The sequence below is a fragment of the Amblyomma maculatum genome, chromosome 4 (genome assembly GCF_055883805.1).
Source record: "Amblyomma maculatum isolate TAMU_Amacu chromosome 4, ASM5588380v1, whole genome shotgun sequence".
Classification (NCBI taxonomy): Eukaryota; Metazoa; Arthropoda; class Arachnida; order Ixodida; family Ixodidae; genus Amblyomma; species Amblyomma maculatum.
The window spans coordinates 53220669-53240603 of NC_139347.1; the positions used below are offsets into that span (position 1 = coordinate 53220669).

The 19935-nt window shown below is 44.9% G+C and overlaps 3 protein-coding genes across 7 annotated transcripts in view; 1 reads left to right on the forward strand and 2 right to left on the reverse strand.

The window, feature by feature from the left end:
- Positions 1–3231: 3231 nt before the first annotated feature.
- LOC146191039 (putative protein phosphatase 2C T23F11.1) lies at positions 3232–17021 on the reverse strand. Of its 4 annotated transcripts, none has more exons than XM_084601472.1 (8): positions 16811–17021; positions 15902–16009; positions 15253–15402; positions 13975–14040; positions 13284–13499; positions 10591–10674; positions 10296–10441; positions 3232–5080 (listed from the first exon to the last, which is right to left on the reverse strand). In XM_084601472.1, exons 2-8 carry the CDS (start codon positions 16002–16004, stop codon positions 4679–4681), a joined length of 1167 nt encoding a protein of 388 aa, XP_084457598.1. In that variant the 5' UTR covers positions 16005–16009; positions 16811–17021; the 3' UTR covers positions 3232–4678. The 4 variants fall into 4 exon arrangements, with proteins under 4 accessions (XP_084457598.1, XP_084457597.1, XP_084457599.1 ...); XM_084601471.1 differs by lacking the exon at positions 16811–17021 and adding an exon at positions 16709–16805; XM_084601473.1 differs by lacking the exon at positions 16811–17021 and adding an exon at positions 16554–16702.
- LOC146191040 (uncharacterized) overlaps positions 16859–19935 on the reverse strand; it is a 34073-nt gene continuing 30996 nt past the window's right edge. For both annotated transcript variants that reach the window (XM_084601469.1, XM_084601468.1), the window contains one exon: positions 16859–18810. In XM_084601469.1, coding sequence (XP_084457595.1) covers positions 18355–18810 — 456 coding nt within the window. In that variant the 3' untranslated portion in view covers positions 16859–18354. The remainder of the gene's footprint in view (positions 18811–19935) is intronic.
- Positions 17291–18000, forward strand: LOC146191041 (small integral membrane protein 20-like). Its single transcript, XM_084601475.1, has 3 exons — positions 17291–17528; positions 17588–17644; positions 17718–18000. The coding sequence occupies exons 1-3, from the start codon at positions 17411–17413 to the stop codon at positions 17753–17755; spliced, it is 213 nt and encodes a 70-aa protein (XP_084457601.1). The 5' UTR covers positions 17291–17410; the 3' UTR covers positions 17756–18000.

Here is a 19935-nt window from a genome sequence, read left to right on the forward strand (position 1 = left end):
TCAGAAAAATAAAAGTCTTGTGTCCGCCGAGAATCAAACCTCCATCCCTCGGATCCCCTGCCGAGCGCTTTAAGGGGGGACGCGGGCTTTGAAAGCCGAAAAATCGCGAAAAAGTCGGCTTTTCTAAAAGTACATATCTCGGTTGTATATGTTATAAACTACCTTTCCTATAATTATAAACACCTAATTCATCGTGGAACTGCTTTAAATTAAATATACAACTGGGCGCGGCAGCCCCAGAGTCGCGAGCGAACGGCAAAAGTACCTAAACTTCGCGCGCGCGCCATTTCTCTGCCGCTGAACCGAGCGCCGCCATCTTGGTCTTGTTTTGTTTGTGAATGCTTGCCCTTTTCCATATTGCCTTCGCCGGCGGCGTCCGCGGCGTAGCAGAAGCATGGCTCGCTTTTGATTGGGGGCCTCCTAGGGATCGTTGAGCTTCCCGCGTCTCGAATTCGGGCTGTCATTGGACAAAGCGCGCGCTCCGTGAGAACGCGGGGGATCGCGCGACTGCTATTGGCTGCTGCGCGCGCTGACGCGGTAGCCCCTCCCCGGCGCGTCGTCTGCTTTGAGCTGGCGTTCTTTGTACGCTTGCTGAATCGCTCCACGTTTCACCATTTTGAGATCGCCGTGATCATCGCTCGTTACGAATTCTGGTGGCGTGTTTTGAACGGTTATGTGCACTTTGTGGATTATTGCACGGTCGGCCACGATGCGCGCTAAGAAGTTCAAAACACTGCATACGTCGTCGTTCTGTGAATGCCGTCTGAATCGCGAAGTTAGCGAAAAGCGTTGTCAACGGGCGCAGAGACGCTTCTATTAGTGCTGCTTCTGCTACATCACTACTAGACCGACTGCGCTGCCACTTCCAACTGCGTATCTTTCGCGTCAACGTAAGGAGCTGGCGTTTGAAGCGTGCCTGCTGTACCGACCTTATCAACCTCGGCGATCTCGGCCTCCCGTATCGCGTCTGTCATCGCAAGCGATAACGCGTCGTCCGCTGTTCGCATGAAAATGCACTTTCCGAGGGAATCGGGGAAGTGGAGGCACAACGTGCTGCAGTGAAAAAACAAACTTTGGACTTGAAAATGCTGTTTTAAACTTCAAGGGCCATTTTCTCAGAATGAATTTTTTTCATGGTATGGTTGCTTATTCCCTATTTCTGGAACCTCTAATCGGATTCCCACCTGGTTTTTTTTATTGTGTGCCTGAATAAATTTCCGAGGGCAAGACAAGCTCATTTTTTCAAATTATTGAGTCTGGAATTTATAATAAACAATCAAAATTAGGCTAATGCAAGTCCAATTAGTGGCACTAACTTCAATGCACTGCTGAAAGTTTTCGGCAGGGAAATGAAAAAAAAAGGGCTCTGTCTTGCCCTGTGGTACCTATTCAGGAACCTTCATAATGAATTTCATAATGCCAACACATTTTGCAAGTTCACCACGCATGGAACAAGGAACCCATGTGAACCATTCTGATATACTTCTCTAATTTGAGTACCAATGTGCGCAGCTCCATGAAACTTTGCAGTTATTCAAATGGCTGTGCCATGAGTCTACCCTGAAAATTTCATTCAATTATCTCAAGAAACAACAAAGTTGGTATTCAAAGGTAGCTTCCCCCCTTAACCAACCACGCCACACCCGGCTTGCTTAGCCAAGCTTAAGCCATAATCAATTTTGTATTTTTGATGGCGCCAATGGTTGGCTAGGTTCTTGAAATCTTCCTCTAGTGCAGTGAAACACAGAAGACTAATTGAAATTGGCCAATATATCAGTTGAGCAGGAGGATGAGTACATTAAAAATTACTAGGCTGGTATAACATAATTCTTTTAGCATTTGTTCCAATTTTTAATTTTCCACCTTTTGCCCTTGGCTGGAGCGAAATGACAAGATGGTTTAAGAATTGTTACATAGGCACTGGAGTGCCACACAAAGGATTTTCAGGAAGTTTAAATCAGATATTCTGATTAATTCTAATGGGCTTCTAAATCTATAAGAAGCCAGAAACAATACAAGTAGGGTTGTTTGCTTTTGGGTAAAACCCATTTTACCCGGTTTTTGCACCTCGAACAAGTTCCTAAAAAATCGGGTAAAACTGTTTCTGGAACAACCTGCCCACGGAACTTGAAAGCTCAATTGAAAGCACCAAAGCAGAAGTTATTCAAGTGATACTTTCTGATAAAGAGGCTCTTAATGTGAAAGCAGTCCTAATGAGAGATGCACTCGAGGCATTTTTAGATGTCCAGAAAACGCTTGAAAGCGGAAAACATGGAGCCAAGCTTCGTACACCTCATAAACGTAAAGCTACAAGCAGAGTGTCAACGAGTTTACCACGATGATTGGTAAAGATTGTCCAAAAGGTGTTTTGACCACGTTACCCAAGAGCAGCGCCACAGTAGTAAAAACTAGTGAAGAGTTTTGCGCGAGAACCTCCACTAAGTAGTGGGGCTGCACTCTGAAATCTAACGTCTCGGACAAAGAAAACCATTTTAGAAAGCGGAAACTGAGTGCCTTACTATATCCATTCCAGAATTAGCGGCTGCCGAGTTGGTCGTTTGATGACTACCGACCTCTCCATTTCCGTGACGGACCGTGTAGGCTCGCTTCACGAGTTTAGCCAGTAGTTGCCGAAAGAAAGCCCCACAAATGAAACTGTTGAAGTGATGGACTATTGGAACGACCCAACTGTGCACTACCCCATGCTAGCAAATGCAGTGTTGACATTGTTGTGCTAATGGCAGCTGCGACGTTGAGCGAACATTCTCTCAGCTAAGATACCTCCAGAGACCAGACAAGTCTCGGATGGAAACTGAAATGCGCAGTTAATAAGGGCGTGTAAAACATCAATGACCAGCTCACATGAAAAAATGTTTCTTGTCCAAAACCTTACCGTTGCACACCACTGAGGGCAATGATGATAGAAATGCCAATTTATGGAATACTTTCTTGAAAGCAACCTAAAACATAAACCTAATCATTACCCACCGATTAGGAGAAATCGAATAAATTATTACTTCGTAAATTTAACTCGCTAAAAACCAAAATTCCAAAGTGTTTTCATGAAAAACCCGACTTAATTTTTTGGCAAATGTAATTTGCTCCCAACAAATGTCGACACAGCCACAAGAGACAAAACTGAACTTTACAAACAATGGAGTTGTCATCAATGTTTCTTCTTAAATGTGTGAACGTGCCATAGCATGTTGTAGGCATCAGGATAAAACACGGTTATTCAGTCACATTTTTTTTTATTAGTATGCCTATGAAGACTCATAAAAGACAGAACACCACAAAAGCAAGTGAGAGGTTTTCTATTAGTAAATAAAAAGTAGGCACCTCGTATAGGAAATAACCCCATCGACTGCACAGGCCTCATCAAATAGCACTCAATTCAAGAAAAGTATCGAATGAAGTGAAGTAAACTAGTTTTATATCCGACAAGTAAAGATACTGATTTGTCGAAGGAACATTAGCTAAGACAGCTCATTTTTCACTCTGCATAAAATGAGGCCTTCGAGTGCTTAAGAATCCCAAAGAAGAAAGGGAGGAAAAACGTATAACCAATTCTGGGAGTCTCAGGATATTTACAACTGACTGCATTGAGTAACACTGTTGCTCGCTCATATAAAACATGTGCTTATATACAGGTATGTATACTTTTTTTCTGTCTCCAGGTAACAGAACAACAGGCACACTTGGACCAAGCTGATGTACTTTTATCTACATTACACGAGGAACACGATGGCAAAAAATAATGTTCAGGCCTATATCAGAGACTGCTCTTTAAACATATGGTGCCTGCTACTGAACAACAATAACAAACAACAATGAAATATGCTGGCACCATGCAGCAGCAGCTCCAGGTTGAAATTTAATCGCACTTCCTCTCTCATGCTTCAGAGTTCACTAAGAGCATCCGCTGGTCATGCTGGCAGAAAAAAAAAATGTACCCAAGGTTGCTGGCCTTGCCACCGCTGAGTGTGTGATGAAACGAATGCCTTCAATCCCAAACAGCTGCAAAGCCGCCACAGCACAGAGCAGAGCAGGTTTTGAGCTGTTGTCACAAGTGCTCACTGTGACCACTGCCTAGGCAATGATGGACAAAGCATGGCTACCCGTGCAGACCTGGGTGCGTTTGCTTCAATCCATGAAGGACTGTGGCTTTGCTGTGTGGTATCCCTTTAAAAAGGTAGAACGGTGGACGTACACCAGACGACTTGATCAGCAATTTCGTCTCTGCTGCCACAGCTTGCTGTTGATGACTTCAAAAAAGAAGGCAATGAATGCAACACGAATGAGACACTCGTGTTGCACAGCTTGTTAAGCCTGTGGTGATGTCCTCCAGCCCTCACTTTGCACAAGAGAGAGAGAGTGAGATAAGCAAAAAAAAAAAAAGTTAACAGCAGCGACAAAAAGGGGTGAAATGCTGTGCATGGCATAGTACCACATAGCTAGCTTTTACTTTTCTTTGCAAATGGCTGCTAGAACAGCAGTAAAAGCCAGCCTTGCCTGCTGTCATTCCATCCTGTCCACACAGTTTGATACATGTGCACAGCACACACACTACCCCTTTCAGGCACAAGCTGGAGAATTAAGAAGGGAAGGGAGAAAAAAAAAAAGTGAAGCGCAAAGAGGACAACTTTCCTAAGTGTTCCACAGTGGGTACCACTACGCATCACGCGACCGCCATCTCACCACCACTCTCCCTGAGGGGTGCAGAAGATGAAGGTGGAGTAGGTGGCGATGGAGGCACGGGTGTCGTCTGTTCCTCGGGGGTTGTCATCTGCTCCTGTGACAGCTGCTTGCTCTCTTCAGCTGTGTCTCCCTGCCTGTGTGCGTCCATTTGAAGCTCGTTTGCAACCGGTGCAGTGACTTCGTGATCAAAGTGGTAGCCTTCGCGGGGGCTTGCGGGTGGCGACGGGGGACAGGGCAGCGGTGGCCGAGCACAGCGACGCGCCAGCTCTTCGTATGGGGCACCATTGAGCAAGCAGACCAGCACCACTGTCATGTTGTCACAGCCTAGGCCCCCCATTTGGCAATCAGGTGCCAAGCAACGGGTCATCAGTTCTTCACAAATCTGAAAAACATTAAATACAAACAAAGATGCAATAAATAAAGCCAGACATCACAGGTTTGACACAATCGTCTGGTCATGTCTCAGAGCTGTTTTATGTTAACAGTTGCAAAACTCTGCAGGAAGTCCATGTATATATATATATATATATATATATATATATATATATATATATATATATATAAATAAACTTGTAGGTTCAGTGTTAGCTATGACATGACAGCAAAGAATTCTTCACAGGCAGTCCCTTTTATTTATTTAAGAATTTAAGAAGTGAAATAAGCAAAATTGCTTTTCAGAAGATAACGGCAACATATGGGAGTGGCTCAGCTTTACTGGCTGCTTCTAGATGGCACTCCCACACATAAGCACCTGAAGCCCCTCAAAGAAAACAAGCGCATAGAGTGCTAAAAGGTATTTCTAGCATCGTGAATGCCCATTTTGATGGGCCTCCCTGAAATTTGTTTGGGTACATCAATTGGTGGTGCTGCAGCTTGCTGGCGAGCTGCTCTTCTCCAGGCCAGCTAATGGGCTACAAGATTAAGAGCTGCTAAATACGCAAAACTGTTGCAGATGCAGCTTGTATTTCTGCAAGATCAGTTATGCAGAAACGATTTCATGAGCTAACAATTCTTGCTCGATGCGAATTAAATGCAAAAGACTTCAAATACAGAAAAAAGGACAACTAAATGAACAAAGCACTCTGTGCAGTATAATCTCATTTTTGCGTTCGATTCCTCGGCTGACTGACAAAGAGGCTGGTTGAAAATGTGTTTTTTATCGGTGCTTTTGAAAGCGAGAAATTATGGTTAACCGATAGACTGTCGTAACTATGCGTCGCTTCACGTCCGGAAAAACGCCGCAAACACTGTTTTCAAAGAGCACTTGTTGGCAGACCTTGACCCACACAAAAAAAATCATGAATGTGGATTCTCTACTCGAAGGTAAGAAGCAAGCGACAGGTAGTTTGAAGGACCCGAGGCGGCACCTTTCGTGTTGTTAAGGTGTAGGAGAGTAAAGAATACTGCGGAAGCCCTGATATCGTTGTCCCTGCTGTTCAGAGAATGAAGAGGGCAGCTTTCTCGTGGAGAATCACTGATACGCTTGTACACAGCGACGAGTGCCAAGGGCGTCAGTTAGGAAGCTTCCCTTTCCTTTGTGGCTGCTCACTTGAAAGGGACCCATTTAACTTTTTGAGGACAGACGCTTTAGGCAACCCCCCAACATCGTGAACAAAACTAAACTTTGCCACCCATAATGACCGATTCGCTTCAGCACAGTGACAACTACACAGGATGCTACCAGCGCTGTGATGCCTGTGTTTGACGCGCTTTGGACATGTTGGCACAAAGCATACCACCTTACCCTTTGGCTCATGCCAACTGTGGCCAAGGAAAGTTAGTTCGCTGCTGGGGCGCTGAGTGCTCTCTAATGACCTGGGTCATTGATCATAACCCGAGGCATGCATTTTTGTGGCAGTTTTTTTTCCCCACGAGACGAACAGTGAGGAAATGCTTGACGACTTGGATGCAGGTGGGGACAGTTCTCCAGGGAAACCTTTGTCTTCTTAGTTCTACAGCTACTCAGTGCAATCCTTAATTCGGTTATCTACAACGAGTGCGCAGTATTTGAGCTCCGCCGGAAGCAGGATCGGGTATGAGAATACGATTGACACCTGTTGTTAGAGGGTGACTCGGTTCTGCGATGGCAGCTGCGGCACTGTCAGGGACAAACAGTGGTGCGAGATACTTTAACAAAAAGGGCCGACTACCACCCCGTTACCATTTACCACACAAGTTGTACAAAAAGTGTGGCGCAATTTAAACAGTGTACCTTGCGGGGATTCACAATCCCCTGCCCCCTAACGGCCGCGCGTAATTAACACACAAGATTATGCGCACTGTTAGAGAGGTTGGCGGAGGAGAGTTCGCACTGGCCACCCCCCACTGCCTCCCAGTCTCCTGCAGAGACGCTGCCACAGGCTTCCCTTTTTCCTCCTAGCGTAACCGGGAGACCTCCATTCCCGATTAGAGTCGAGTAGCGCATCTGTCGCAACTCACTCGGAGCTTTTCGGTGGTTGAGCGCGCACGCTCGCGTTTCATGATTTCCACCAGAGAGACCGCCACCTTCACCCTCTTCGGCCAGTGTCGCACGCACTTACCGCAGCGGGCAGTGAGAATGAAGCCGCACCAGGTGAGCATACTCTTTCTCTCACCTCCTTGCATGTGCTTCCCCATTAGGTGTTTATTTCACCCTCGTACGCGAGCGGGACGTTCGCTCGCTATGGCGGTTGTATTTGAGTGCTGTTTCCCTTGCTGTGTACTCGAGCATAATAAACTCTGTTCGAGTATGTAACTCGGTATTTGTCCCCTCTGGTCCGAACACGTCACAGTAGCAACTTCTCACACTGCAGGTTGGGGGTCACAGCTCTGTCTGTTAGGGCTGCATGTAGGGGCTAGAAGGCGACTGTAGCATCTAGCCTCCCGTGGCGCATTCTTGAGAGAATAACCCCCAACCCCCATAACCTTTCTTTTTTTTTTTTTTTTCCCCTTTTGCTCGGAACGAGACGATGGCCTGAACGCGGCAGGAGCAAGAGAGCAACAACCGAGCACGCATAAGTAAAAAGGCGGTCAAATGCAGCGCGGAGCAAACGACATGGCAGCGCTGCGTGGAGGTTTTGCCAAGGTCTCCACGGAGGGCGCTAGCACAGAGCAGTACGGCGCCCCTTGACTGAAGCTGTCTCCCCTACAGCAAGCGAACGTCGTGCTCGCGTACGGGAGTGAAATATAAACCACTGAAAGAGGGAAGCACACTCGAAAAGCTGAGAGGAGTGTTCTCACCTGGCGTGGTTTTGGGCTCACGGCCCACAGCGGTTAAGTGTATACGATGACCAGGCAATTCAGGTGAGGGCGGCGGTCTCCCTGGCAGAAAGTCTGAACTGCGCGCGTGTGCGATAACCCGCCGAAAAATGAGAGAATCGCGGGAGGCATGCTTCTCTCAGAACTGTGGAGAGGAGGCCTCCTAGCTATGCCAGGAGGAAAAAGGGAAAGCTGTGGTAGCATAGCTGCGGGAGACTGGGAGGCAGTGGGGGTGGCCGGTGCGCTCTCCTCTCACCATCCTCCCTAACAGCACGTGCAAAAGCTCGCGTGATAATTATGCGCGGCCATTAAAATTAGACAGGGGATTCGTGTGTATCCCCACACGAGGCAAAATTGTTTTCAAATATATACATATAACAATAAAACATTTTTTTTTTCACCTGACTTTACTACCAAGCTCAGTGGCTCTGAGAAGAAACCAGCTTTACGCCCTCAAGGCTCCAAGCCGCATGAGGCACGTAGGAAGAAAAGTTACGGGTTCGACGCTGCTGAACCGAGTGTGGAGCAAAAGCTTTGGCTGCAGGCGACCAAGCGTTACATCAAACGTAACGATTTAAGTGGTGGTAGTAAAGGCGTTTATTGCATCTAAATATGGTAGACACTTAAGCTCCTTTTTTAAGAATATGACGCGATAGCGTAGGCAACCAGCCCACATATAAAGCCCCGCTTTAGCCAAGCCGTATGAACGTACCTTAGTGGCCTATAGGGGTAACGTGAATACAAGGGTCCTGGCAGGCTGATTCTGACATAACCGTCCCACGTGAAACGAGAGAACCAAGTTGGCAGGGCCATTTGTGGCTACGGCATACGAGCATACGCAACGAGCTGAGCTGGCTGGCATAGTGTTGCTTTCGCAACAAAAAAAAGTAAAGGTAGCTACAAGCGTAGAAAGACGGCGGCGCGTCTTGTGAAAGTAAAAGAGAGTAAAAGCGCACAAAAAAAAATGGCAAAGGGAACAAACGACCAGAAGTTTGCAGCACTGGGCAGAGCGGTGGGCAGCGAAGCATAAGACAGTGGCAGCAAGAAATCGAGACACGGTGTGTGCAATTTTGTGCACTTGACTGCGTCGCACGAATTTGTCAACTAATGCCTCTTAAATGACAAACAGCAAAAGAAGGCACCATGTTCATGCAAAGCTTCGGTTTTTACGTGAAGTCAAACTCATGTTGCATTCATGGCCACATTGTGTTCATGCTAAAGCAGCTCTTCCACAACACAAAAACGAAAAATCACAGCCAAGCACAAAAAATTCGCATCATGAGACAAGAGAAGAATGGAAAGTATTTTGGAGTGTTTCTTTCATAAACCAATAAGACGTGCTTTGTAAATAGCGCCATATAATTACCCGACAGAACCTTCAGAGCCATGTTTTCACCAACAACTGCTATAGTAAAGACCCTGATATAGCAAGGATTTTCACCAGTTAGAGTGACTTTACCGTAAAGGGGGCGAGTTCTTCATAATTTTCACGTGTGCAAGAATGGAGCAAAGTCTGAACAGGCAGAATCGTGGAGGTTTCGTTACTACAGGCACAATGCACTAAAATTTGGTAGATTTTGAAACATGGCAACCCCCCAAAAAAGGTTGCTATACTGTTACAAGCTACTCACCAGCACGGGCATTTTGACAGCAAGGTACGGATGGCTTCAATAAAATAAGGCAAGAGCACTCTAAAAAGGTCTAATCTAACCTGCGCAAAAAAGCCTGCAACCCGTACTGACATGCACACAAAAGAGTCATTGCCTGGCGTAAGCCAGTTCAGCAGAACAGGTAATGGAATGCAGAATAGAAATGTATCACATTTATTTAACAAATTCATGCCGTCTTAGTTCGGCCATTCCTGTGCAGTCAAGCATTTCTTCATGCTGCGTTGCGGTAACCGGATATAATAGGAAAGAGAAAAAAAAAAGGACGCTTGTTTTCACCTTTATGTCTGCGACAACCAAAGGCACAGCATCACAATTCAAGTTGCAAAAGCATCAGAAGAATGGCGATTAGTATGTGGAAGGAGAAAAAAAAAAAGCATGGGGACGCTCCCTCGGTCTGTAAAAATATAAAATATGCACTCCCATGTGATCACAGTCAGCCAATGGGGGAGCAGAGGAGGCTGGGATGACACGACAGTGTGAGAAGGAAGCACTGGGGTGAGCGGGGTGTCGGCAAGATCTAATATTGGCACTACTTTGGGTAGGATAGAGGGGCTGGCAGGGTGCAAGAAAGGCAGTCAGCCTGCTGGCAGACCATTGTATTAGTGTCAACCGCAGCTAGCTATTGTCTTCTTCCCTACCTTTTCCCTAAAAATCAGAGAAGGCATTGTAAAACATATATATGTATCTCACCTGTTCCGGTTCCATCTTGGCAGCTATCCGAGCACGCACAAATTCCACCACTTCTTCATTAGAAAGCACATCCCAAATTCCATCGCAGGCCAAAAGGAGAAACTCGTGGTCGGGTGTCAGATCCTTCACGACCACATCCGGATAAGCTAGGAATACAGAAGGTACAGCATGCTTAGAAACAGCTACAAAATGGAACGCAAAACAACAATGTGTTCCCTCTACTACTTACTTAAGCGAAAGGTTTGTCAAACATTGAACAGATAAAAAGTTTATACAAAGAAACAGCAAATCTTACCGGTCACGATCTGCTCTTCTGCAGACTTTTTTTCATTCTTCTTGAAGACGAAATCTCCAAGGGCCCGTGAGAGAGCCAGGTTACCTAATGAGAAAAATTCTGAGATCACGCAGACGTCTCCCTGTTTGCAAACGAAACATTGTCAAGGGACAACTAGACTGGTCTCTTATCTGCCCAACTCTGCAGTTTGTGTGCACACACTGCCCATTCACAAGAAAATCATCAACACCTATGGTGCCACACAAACTCAATTTTTCAGGAGAATGATGGGTCATCAGTATGGGTTTGAGAATATTTTAAATTCTGAATACTTTTTTTATTAGTATTTGCTATTCGATTTGCACCATACTTTTCATGAATAGTTCAAATAAAGAAAGCGCAGCTTGCAAACCTCCTGCATGTTAAACTATGAATTTCCAGTTGACCTAAATTGGCAGCAAAATGTTGCGACATTTCCAAACGACAGTATCTTACACTTGTCACATGATTTAACAGTCACTTTTCAAAAAAACAACTGCCAGCATGCAGCAAAAGCTAGCACGGTAATACACCGACTCTGTGCAAAAAAATGATGTGTAGCACTATGTGCCATGTCAGCGTGTCTCGCAATGATGCAGTTGTGAGCCTGACTGGCACCGACCATCCCATCTTAGATCATCGTACATACATGCACGGAGGCAACTCAGCTTGTGGAGGACGGTGTAAGAGGTCAAAGTTGCTGCCACGTGTGCTGCTGCAGTTGCTACGCAGCGACTGCTTTGATCATTTTCAATTTTCATGACATTCTTATTGGATATGGGAGAGGTCTTTGCCCTACAGTGGGTGTAGTCAGGCTGGTGCTGATGATAATGATAAATTTTTGTAAAACCGTCATAGTGTACAAGAAAAACATATATGACGGAAGTGTCAGGCTCAATCCGAATCCGCACAACTGCACCGTGTACAGTGAACTGCATGTGCTCGGACGCCTAACGGTATGGTTTCATTTTGCACCTTCGTGACAGCGTTTGCGTGGTTGAAGCCCACCACGAGGCTTGTAGCCAGAAAAAACTGATATGCGAGGGCTTAAGTGGGTCACATGTCATCATGAACACTGCGTTTCAGGCAGAATTTCACAACCAATAGCCTGCTGCAAGTGAGCATGGAAAAGATGGTGTCGCTAACAATGCCGCTCAGGTTGCTGCTCCTAGTCCGTTTCACGAGCAGTCTTGTTGCGTTTTACCAGTTCCTTACCTGGCTGTTAAATCAACTAGTGATACCATTCAAAAAAGGAGGAATGCACCTTACAATGCTTCTCGGCAATGTTCCGTAAGCTCTCTTTTTCATGTGAACAATAAGTGAAACTGAGATTCTAATTTCTTTGACGGATGGCAACCATTATCCTATAATTGTAAGCAAGGCGTGATTTGTTTTCTTATTTACAGCCTGGTAGGCCTCACAATCATGGTTTGGTTTGGTTTATAGGGTTGAATGCCCCAAAGCAACTCAGGCTATGAGAGATGCTGTAGTGGCAGCCTCTGGAAATTTCAACCACCTGAGGTTCTTTAACATGCACTGATATGGTCTTTAAAATTATAACATTGTGCTGATCATGGGTGGCATAGTTCAGGTGTCTACAGAAACAAGTGTGATAGATACTGCGCCTTTCCCTTCATGTGAACCATTATCTTATGGGTGAAAACCTGTCCACTTGAATAGTTCTTTGTGGAAAAAAAAAAATGCTTCTCTTTATCTCCAGCTATCTGTTCTAATTTCTTAATGATTCAAAAATATTCTACTTGCACCCAATTTTCCCAATCATACTTGTCTTGCACCCAAAAATTTGTCATTTGCACACATCCAATAAAATATTTGCTCTTTTTCGACCACAGTTTGCAGATTTCATCTGTAATTTCACTTGTTCTTATCTGAAAAAATTTCAAAACTGTCCGATTCAATTTGCTGGTGCTTGTTGGTGGTTCGCGAGGTTCAACGTTCCAAAGCGACTCTGGCTATAAGAAACACCGCAGTGGAGGGCTCTGGAAATTTCAACCCCCTGGGGTTCTTTAGCATGCACCGACATTGCACAGCACACGGGCACCTCACTTTTGGCCTCCATCGAAAAGTAGCCGTCGCTGCCAGGATTCCATCCCGCATCCTTTGATATAGCAGTCGAGCGCCCTAACCACTGCACCACCATGACGGGATTGATTTGATTTGTGCTCAAGGGGCAACTGAATGAAGTGATGTTCTTTGGCAATGATGAATCACATGATACCACCATTGCCTGTCATTATTTTTAGCACACCCGTACGAACCAACGGAACTCAGCAACAAAGTAGCATGCTTTCAGTGTTCTGTTACTGTCACCTCACTATTCAGCAATTCTGTCAAGGGAAGTACAGGTACGCTAGTACTCTACTTTTTAGACTAAAAAGCGTGAGATATGTTAAAATCATTGATGAAAATTCCTCTGGTAATGCATCCCATTTCTGCGCATGGCTCAGCAGATGCGAGCGTCAGATGGTTTTTCGCTGAGTCTCAACGGAAAATCTCAGCGAACGTCGTTTTCCTGGGATGTTATCTGGCCATTTGCATGCATTTGCAATAATGCAAATAGTTACGAAAATTAATTCTTGCTCTCTGCTAGCGAAGTAGCTCAGCTAATGCACTAGAACAGAAAAAAGAAAAGGAAAAAGGCGTGGAATACAAACCATTCACACGGTTGAACTCCACCCATCCTCCCGCTGCAATGATGCGTCGGGTCTCCAATTCGTTGCTCGGCTTGTGGTCGAAAGAGAGCTGTTGCACGTGCCCGCCGACAGACGCAATGGCCCGCGAGTCCCCAACATTGCCGCAGTAGATGCGCCCACCTTTTAGGAGCACCACAACAGCCGTGGTGCCTGCCAGCTCATCCTTCATGGTCTCATCTGTAAAAGAGCCCAACCAGATGAAAATTAAAGCAGTGCTATTTTAATGCAAATGGGCATGACATCATGTCACTTTGATGACATAACTTCAGAGAGAGAGGTTTTACTTGGCTTGCACTTTGGAACAGGGCAAATTTATAGGAAAAGGGTGACATGTCTGAGAAAAGTGCTGGATTACAACACCTATGACCTCACTCCGAAAACACTGGGGGGGGGGGGGGGGGGGGGGGACCTTTTAATAATGGTGTATGCGAGTATTTTTGAAGACAATTACAGTTATATCCATTTTTTTATTGCTTTATTATACAAGAATCTTCTCTCTGGAAACATGATCAATTCTTTGATCCCAAGTAAAAGCACTACAAAGAGCTACAAAAAAACATGGACGAGTTCAGAAGCTGCTGCGATACCAACACCTCAGATTACAAACGTTCTATGACAGGCATCAACAATGAACAGGACAGCAGCATCTTACCTTTAAGCATGTCCGAGTCCACTTCTAAAAAGCCCTTTTTTATGGCATCAACCACATCTCCCCTTTCTGCATACCAAAAAAACATCATTCTGAGTCAGAAAATTACAGAACAGTAATACAAAGCACAGTAATATAAAATGCACCTAAGGAGGAAAGAATGTAGCAGTCCTCAGTATGAATGCATACAAAATCCCCTGAGCATCAGCAGAACTGAGGGGTTAAGCATGGTATAAGACAAGTGTTACAAAAGCAAAAAATACACTGTTTAACTAATTAAGATCATGAACTAGGATAGTTAAATAGATACTCAAGATACGATAATCGAGCTATCATTTAATTCGGACATGCTTTCTGGTTCCCTGAATGCTAAATTATGAGAGTTTTCTGCATTCAGCAGCGATACGATAGCTTCATTCGATTTCTGCAGGTTCTTCCTGTACAAAGTACTTCTTCAAGTTGTCCCTATTCTTCACATTACTTCCCCTGTGAATCCAATTCAACATGCCCAGCTTTCCATCTTATGGCATACCTTTGCACTTTGAATCTTTCGATACTCTTTTATCCTGTCATACTGAGAGGGAACGTGGTAGTACACGGTCACTGTGCTTCACGAAGCGCTGCTGCAGACAGCTACAGAAAATAAACAGCAATGACATATGCACGAAAATATAGTTGGTTAACTCTTTCTGCACATGTGCCTGATGCTGGGCAATCTTGCTGGCTTTCAGCGGCAGCATATCTCGAACCACAACAGCCATGCGTTACAGTGTTCCCTACAAGTATGAAACATAGCATACATACTGCATATAAGTTCAAGTTCTGTACTGTGAGAAATACTCCAGACAGTAATGAATCCAGCATCACTACTTAAGCAAACCATACAGCAGAAATTGACCATCACTGTTGTCATAAGGATTACAACCCAGGAAAGCAAGCTGAACTAGCCGAGTGCACTAGGAAAAAAAAAGAGGGCAGAGCCCATATAGAGAGCAAAAGTGGGTTTACTCTTTCTGCTTTCCAGAAAATGGCAATCTTGGCCCATACCGCTGTAAACGCTGGCTTCGATAAGTCTCAACTGTCATGCAAGTCAGGCTGCATGAGCAACATGTTTTAGAGTGCAAAACTGACTTTAAAGCATGGTTTTCCATGCAGAACTTTCAACATATACAAGATGGCCACATAGGAGAGAAAACGTTTTAGCATACAAGGAAACGAATTTTCAGTGTGCTTGGGTCCAACAAAATTTTAAATACCATGCAAATTTAAAACTTGGCTTACGATATGATGGATGAGAGACAATCTTGCGATGAACGTGGCTCCCAGCATACTGTGCCACCTTTGCTCCTCCATGACCATCGTATACAGCAAAAAATGCAGCGTCTTTATCCTCAGACAGACTCAAAAGGTGTGTATGAGCATCTTCCATGTCTGGTTAGCGACAAGTAAAGGCTTCCACAAGAACACAATGAGCATCAGTGAACAGCGTAACAGTGTTACATATGTTGCTGCTCAAATGCTAATGAGAGTATACCTTGATGTTCCAAGAGGTACCCCTGCATTTTAGGTTCACAGTTCTGCAGTACTAACTGCACAAAAAAAAGAAATACAAAGCTTAATTGATCTTTATTTTCATCTGTAACAAAAATCACAGCAAAACAAACAAAACGAAAACAAATGCAGGTCTAAAATTTGGCGAGTGAAAGTGCAACAGTATTTATTTTTTTCCTTCTTGACTATGTCAGACCCTACAGTTGAAGTCTACCCAAATCAGTCAACCAATTTTTTGCCACTTAATAAAAAGGTCCTAATTACACTAAAGGGAGTCAGCAATGAGCGAGACAGAGATGCGATGATGCAAGGCCACTGGGAACAACAGAGAGAATTGACAACTCGTAGGTAAGCATGAAACCATAACGGTAAAGGATACTGATACGCCATCCCTGCATGCATGATGCTCCAACTTTCACTTGGTCGTTCATGCAACTCGACGTTTCTTTCGCCGTCACAGGCTCGGAAAGCGTTTGGCCCATAATGCCTGAAAGAAAGACAGTGAACATTGCTGGTTACGTGACGTGTGCGCTACAGGCACAGCAAATGCTTCCTGTCCGGCGAGATAATCTAGTTTCACAAATGCGATGCCCAGAAGTTTTAAGTCAGTCAGGACAGCGTTCGCATGCCCGACCCGATCTGCGTAGCTAAGGCCTGAATAGGAATATTTATTCTGCTAATTCACCTATCTGGGCACTGTGCTCGAATCACAGTTGACAAAAAAAGGACTTCTGCAAGCGGACTTCTTATTCAACCTCCCACAACTAACAGCGTCGCCAACAGCTTACTCTTACGCAAGCTTCCCAGCGTCACGCCGAAGTTAACCGGTTTACAACAGACAGGCTACTGTGGATCTCAAACGTGCATTTGTTTATCACGCACCACGGAGCCCTTATATCCGCTCACCCCTTCGTCTCGAAATCCTAGGCCTATTGCTCGTTATAAGCCACAAAAGTGTCGTCGCCCCTGAACCACAGGTCCCTGAATTGTCACTCCATAACGCAATCGAACGACAGAAAGAAAAGCAATACCGGGAGTACCGATAGCCACCGCACGATAAATTCAATGGGCGTGCTGCGCTGCGCACATCGAACGATAACTTGGGATGCTCGTACGCCGATCGTAGAACAGCGAGTCGTCTTCGCAGCAAACTATGGCGATACAAGAGATACTTAAGACTATTTACATGACGACAAAAAATTCAGAAACCGTTTCCCAGCCTTGAAGAAACGACAAATCCGATACAAACAATATGCCACACTCCACGGGTGCATCGCAATGCGCTTACCTTCTCTTGGGGCGCGTAGCTCGGCTTGGCTGCTCGCTGCAACGGCGGTTTCTTTTCTTTTTTTTTTTTTCAGCACGGAATCATTTTGACTGCGAGAAGAGGTTCACGAAGAGCAGGGTCAAAATTTATCCCTCAACACGCGTGTTTTTGTCTTCAATTAATCAACGATTCATTCGCAGAAACTTCCCTACTCGCCGTTCACGCACTTTAGTTGACACAACATCCTCAAGGGGCGCTTTCCTTTACGGTGGAATAAAAAATAAATAAAAGCACAAAAAGTAGTCCGCCTCCTTTCGGTTCTTCGAACAGTCAAAATAATATTCAGATAGGAAAGCAGCCAAGTGGGGACCCACCCAGTCAATGCTTAATTTGGCCCAATTGCTTTTCTTTTTTCTTACTGGAGCAACGGAAAAGCCGCTAGGAGAAAGTCGCGGCCGTCGCGGCGCTTGCAGCGCGTCCGCGCGTACTACAAGGTAGATCTACTTCCGCCATGGTAGATCCTGGTAGATCCTTGGCGCGTATGTAGCGCGTTAAACAAGGTTTTAGTGCACTTTAACAAAGTTACATGCGTTCGCGGGGTCAGCTGCTCGTTTTGTTGAAATGAAGCCACCGCCAAAGGGATTGCACATGGGCTTTATTCTTGGAGGGTTCGTGACAGCAGTGGTTGCGGCACTTTACCCGATCGTCATTCACCCATATTTGCACGTCGATGAGTACAGTAAGACAGACCGACAACATCAAAGGAATAGTTCGGCTTTATTGCGCTTTCCTTTTCAGAACAAGTCCAGCAACAGACAAGAAAGGGCATTGATCAAGAGTCTGTACAACCCGGAGGTAACTTTATTTTCTCTCTGACACAAGAAGCGTGCGGCTGGCCCGTTAATTGCACGCGTACGTTCTTTTGCAGGAATGAAAGTTTGGTCCGACCCTTTTGGGCGAAAATGATGCCCTTCTCGGCGAAAAGGCCCCCTCAAGTACTTGTATGTCTACGGGTAATACCGCAGAGTGCAAACGTTCTCGTGTGGGGTTAGCATGCTGCATTAACTTAATAAATCTTTAACTGTAGGCAAGGCATCAACAATGAACTGTCATCGAAGAAAACGTCATAGTTAAGAAGGCTTTTATGTACCGCCCACAAAACACAGCGATATTGTAAGTAATTAAAAGAAGCGTCTGTCAAAGCGCAACAAGTTGTTGTTCTGATAGTGGTATTGTTATTTAAAAAACCTCGAAATTACATCTGTCAGAGCCTGTTTTGTCTGAAAACTGCAAAGATCCCTCTATGGTGGTCAAATATACAAACAACAACAGGGCAACTTGCACCACTCGCAAAATTCACGCGTTTGATGCTTATTGAGTCGACAGGATGTCGCATAACTGCAGTGCCAGAATGAAACCAGCAGCCATTTGCATGCCACTGAGTCGGCAACCATCATAGAGGAAGCAAAAAATTTCCTCCATGGTAACCATGAAGTCTTCAATGGCATTCCATATTCACAACAGCACCATACACGAAGAACTTGTGAAACACGAACAAACTTCCCTTAGTCAAGGTCCATCTGTGGGCTGTCCTCTACAGAGTCGGCTATGGGGCAGCCTTTGACAGTTGGCGTCCCAAGACTGCGAAATGGCATTTTTGCCTTGGTAGACTGTGGAGTTGCCAGCAGTGGTATTGGTTCCAAAGCAGCATACCGTTCCAAGATTGCTATTCGTGATCGAACCTGCTTCGACAGGGCCTCTGCAGGTGAACCTGGCTCCACTTGAACCTTTCTCTTAGGCAGCAAAAGTCCATCGGAATCTGAAATATCGGATCGCTTTGGCTTGACTGGAGTGCCTGAAGCAACAGCAGCCATCCTCATGGTAGTGCCAGTGGGTGTAACAACCGGTGCAAGCTTTGTAGGCAGTAGAGGAGAGAAGTGCGATGTTGGGAGACGTGGACTGATGACGTGCACTGGGGCCTGGAGTTTGGCTAAAGCAGCAGCTATGAAGCCTGGTGGATCCTGCACAAAAATGTCACCATGCACAAACAGTCACTGTACTGTTCACTATGCACACACACTGAAATCTAAATTGCTTGCAGGTACAGCCACCTTTGCCACTTGATAACCATCCGAACACTAACATTTGTAACATTTGGAAAGAAGGCAGAGGAATAAGCATGAACAAAAGAAAATAAAGTGTCATCAATTACACAAAGTTGGGCAACGCATACTTACAGACAGCCTTTGAAAAGTCCCATGTCCTGGGAAAACTGACATGGCAACACGGCTGTATCCAAATCAATGTAGCCGTGTAGGGAACTTAAGTCGACATTTATGGTTAGGGAGGGGATATTGCCAATGTGAGTTCGCATGTCTACAGCATGGAAAATGTGCTTGCTTGTTTGCTGCTTATCGCTGCAATATTCAAATACCTTGCAAAGTATAAGACAGATATGGACACAGATCTGCCTCGTTAAAGTGACACAGGGTAAAACTACATGTCTTTCAGTTAGAGCCTGAACAATGAACTGTCTTCGAAGAAAACATCACACTTGGGACTTCTGTATACCAATCACAAAACACCGCGAGATTGTAAGTAAATAAAAGGAGCATCTGTCAAGCCGTCTAGGTGCAGTGTTCCCAACAAACTGCTATGTTGATAGTTGTGCTGTGATGTGAACACAGGTCTGCCTTGTTATAGCGACACTGGATAAAACTACATGGCTGTTATTTCGCCCCTGAACCAATAAATTTAGTGGTCTCCCTACAGCCTTCTGTGCATTGTTAATTGAAATTCAAGACACAAGGTGTTCATACTACATACCTAGCCACTCGCAAGCTTTCAATAAAGACATCTCTCGAGAATGACACCTGTATGGAGCACCTATTACAACCTTTTCTTCCTGGAATAATGCCACCTGACAATAAAGCAGTACTTTCTGAACAGTGTCATTCTCCATATAATCACTTTGACATGTCATTTTTTTTATTTGAATTTATATAGCACATTCAAGTACTAAGAAAAACAATTTATTAGTTTTCCTGTGCTAAATAGCAGAAGTTAATGTTTTGTAGAGATGTGCGAAATTTGGTGCAAAGTGCTGTAGCCTTGAATTGGGCTTGTTGGTGGGAATACATAATTTT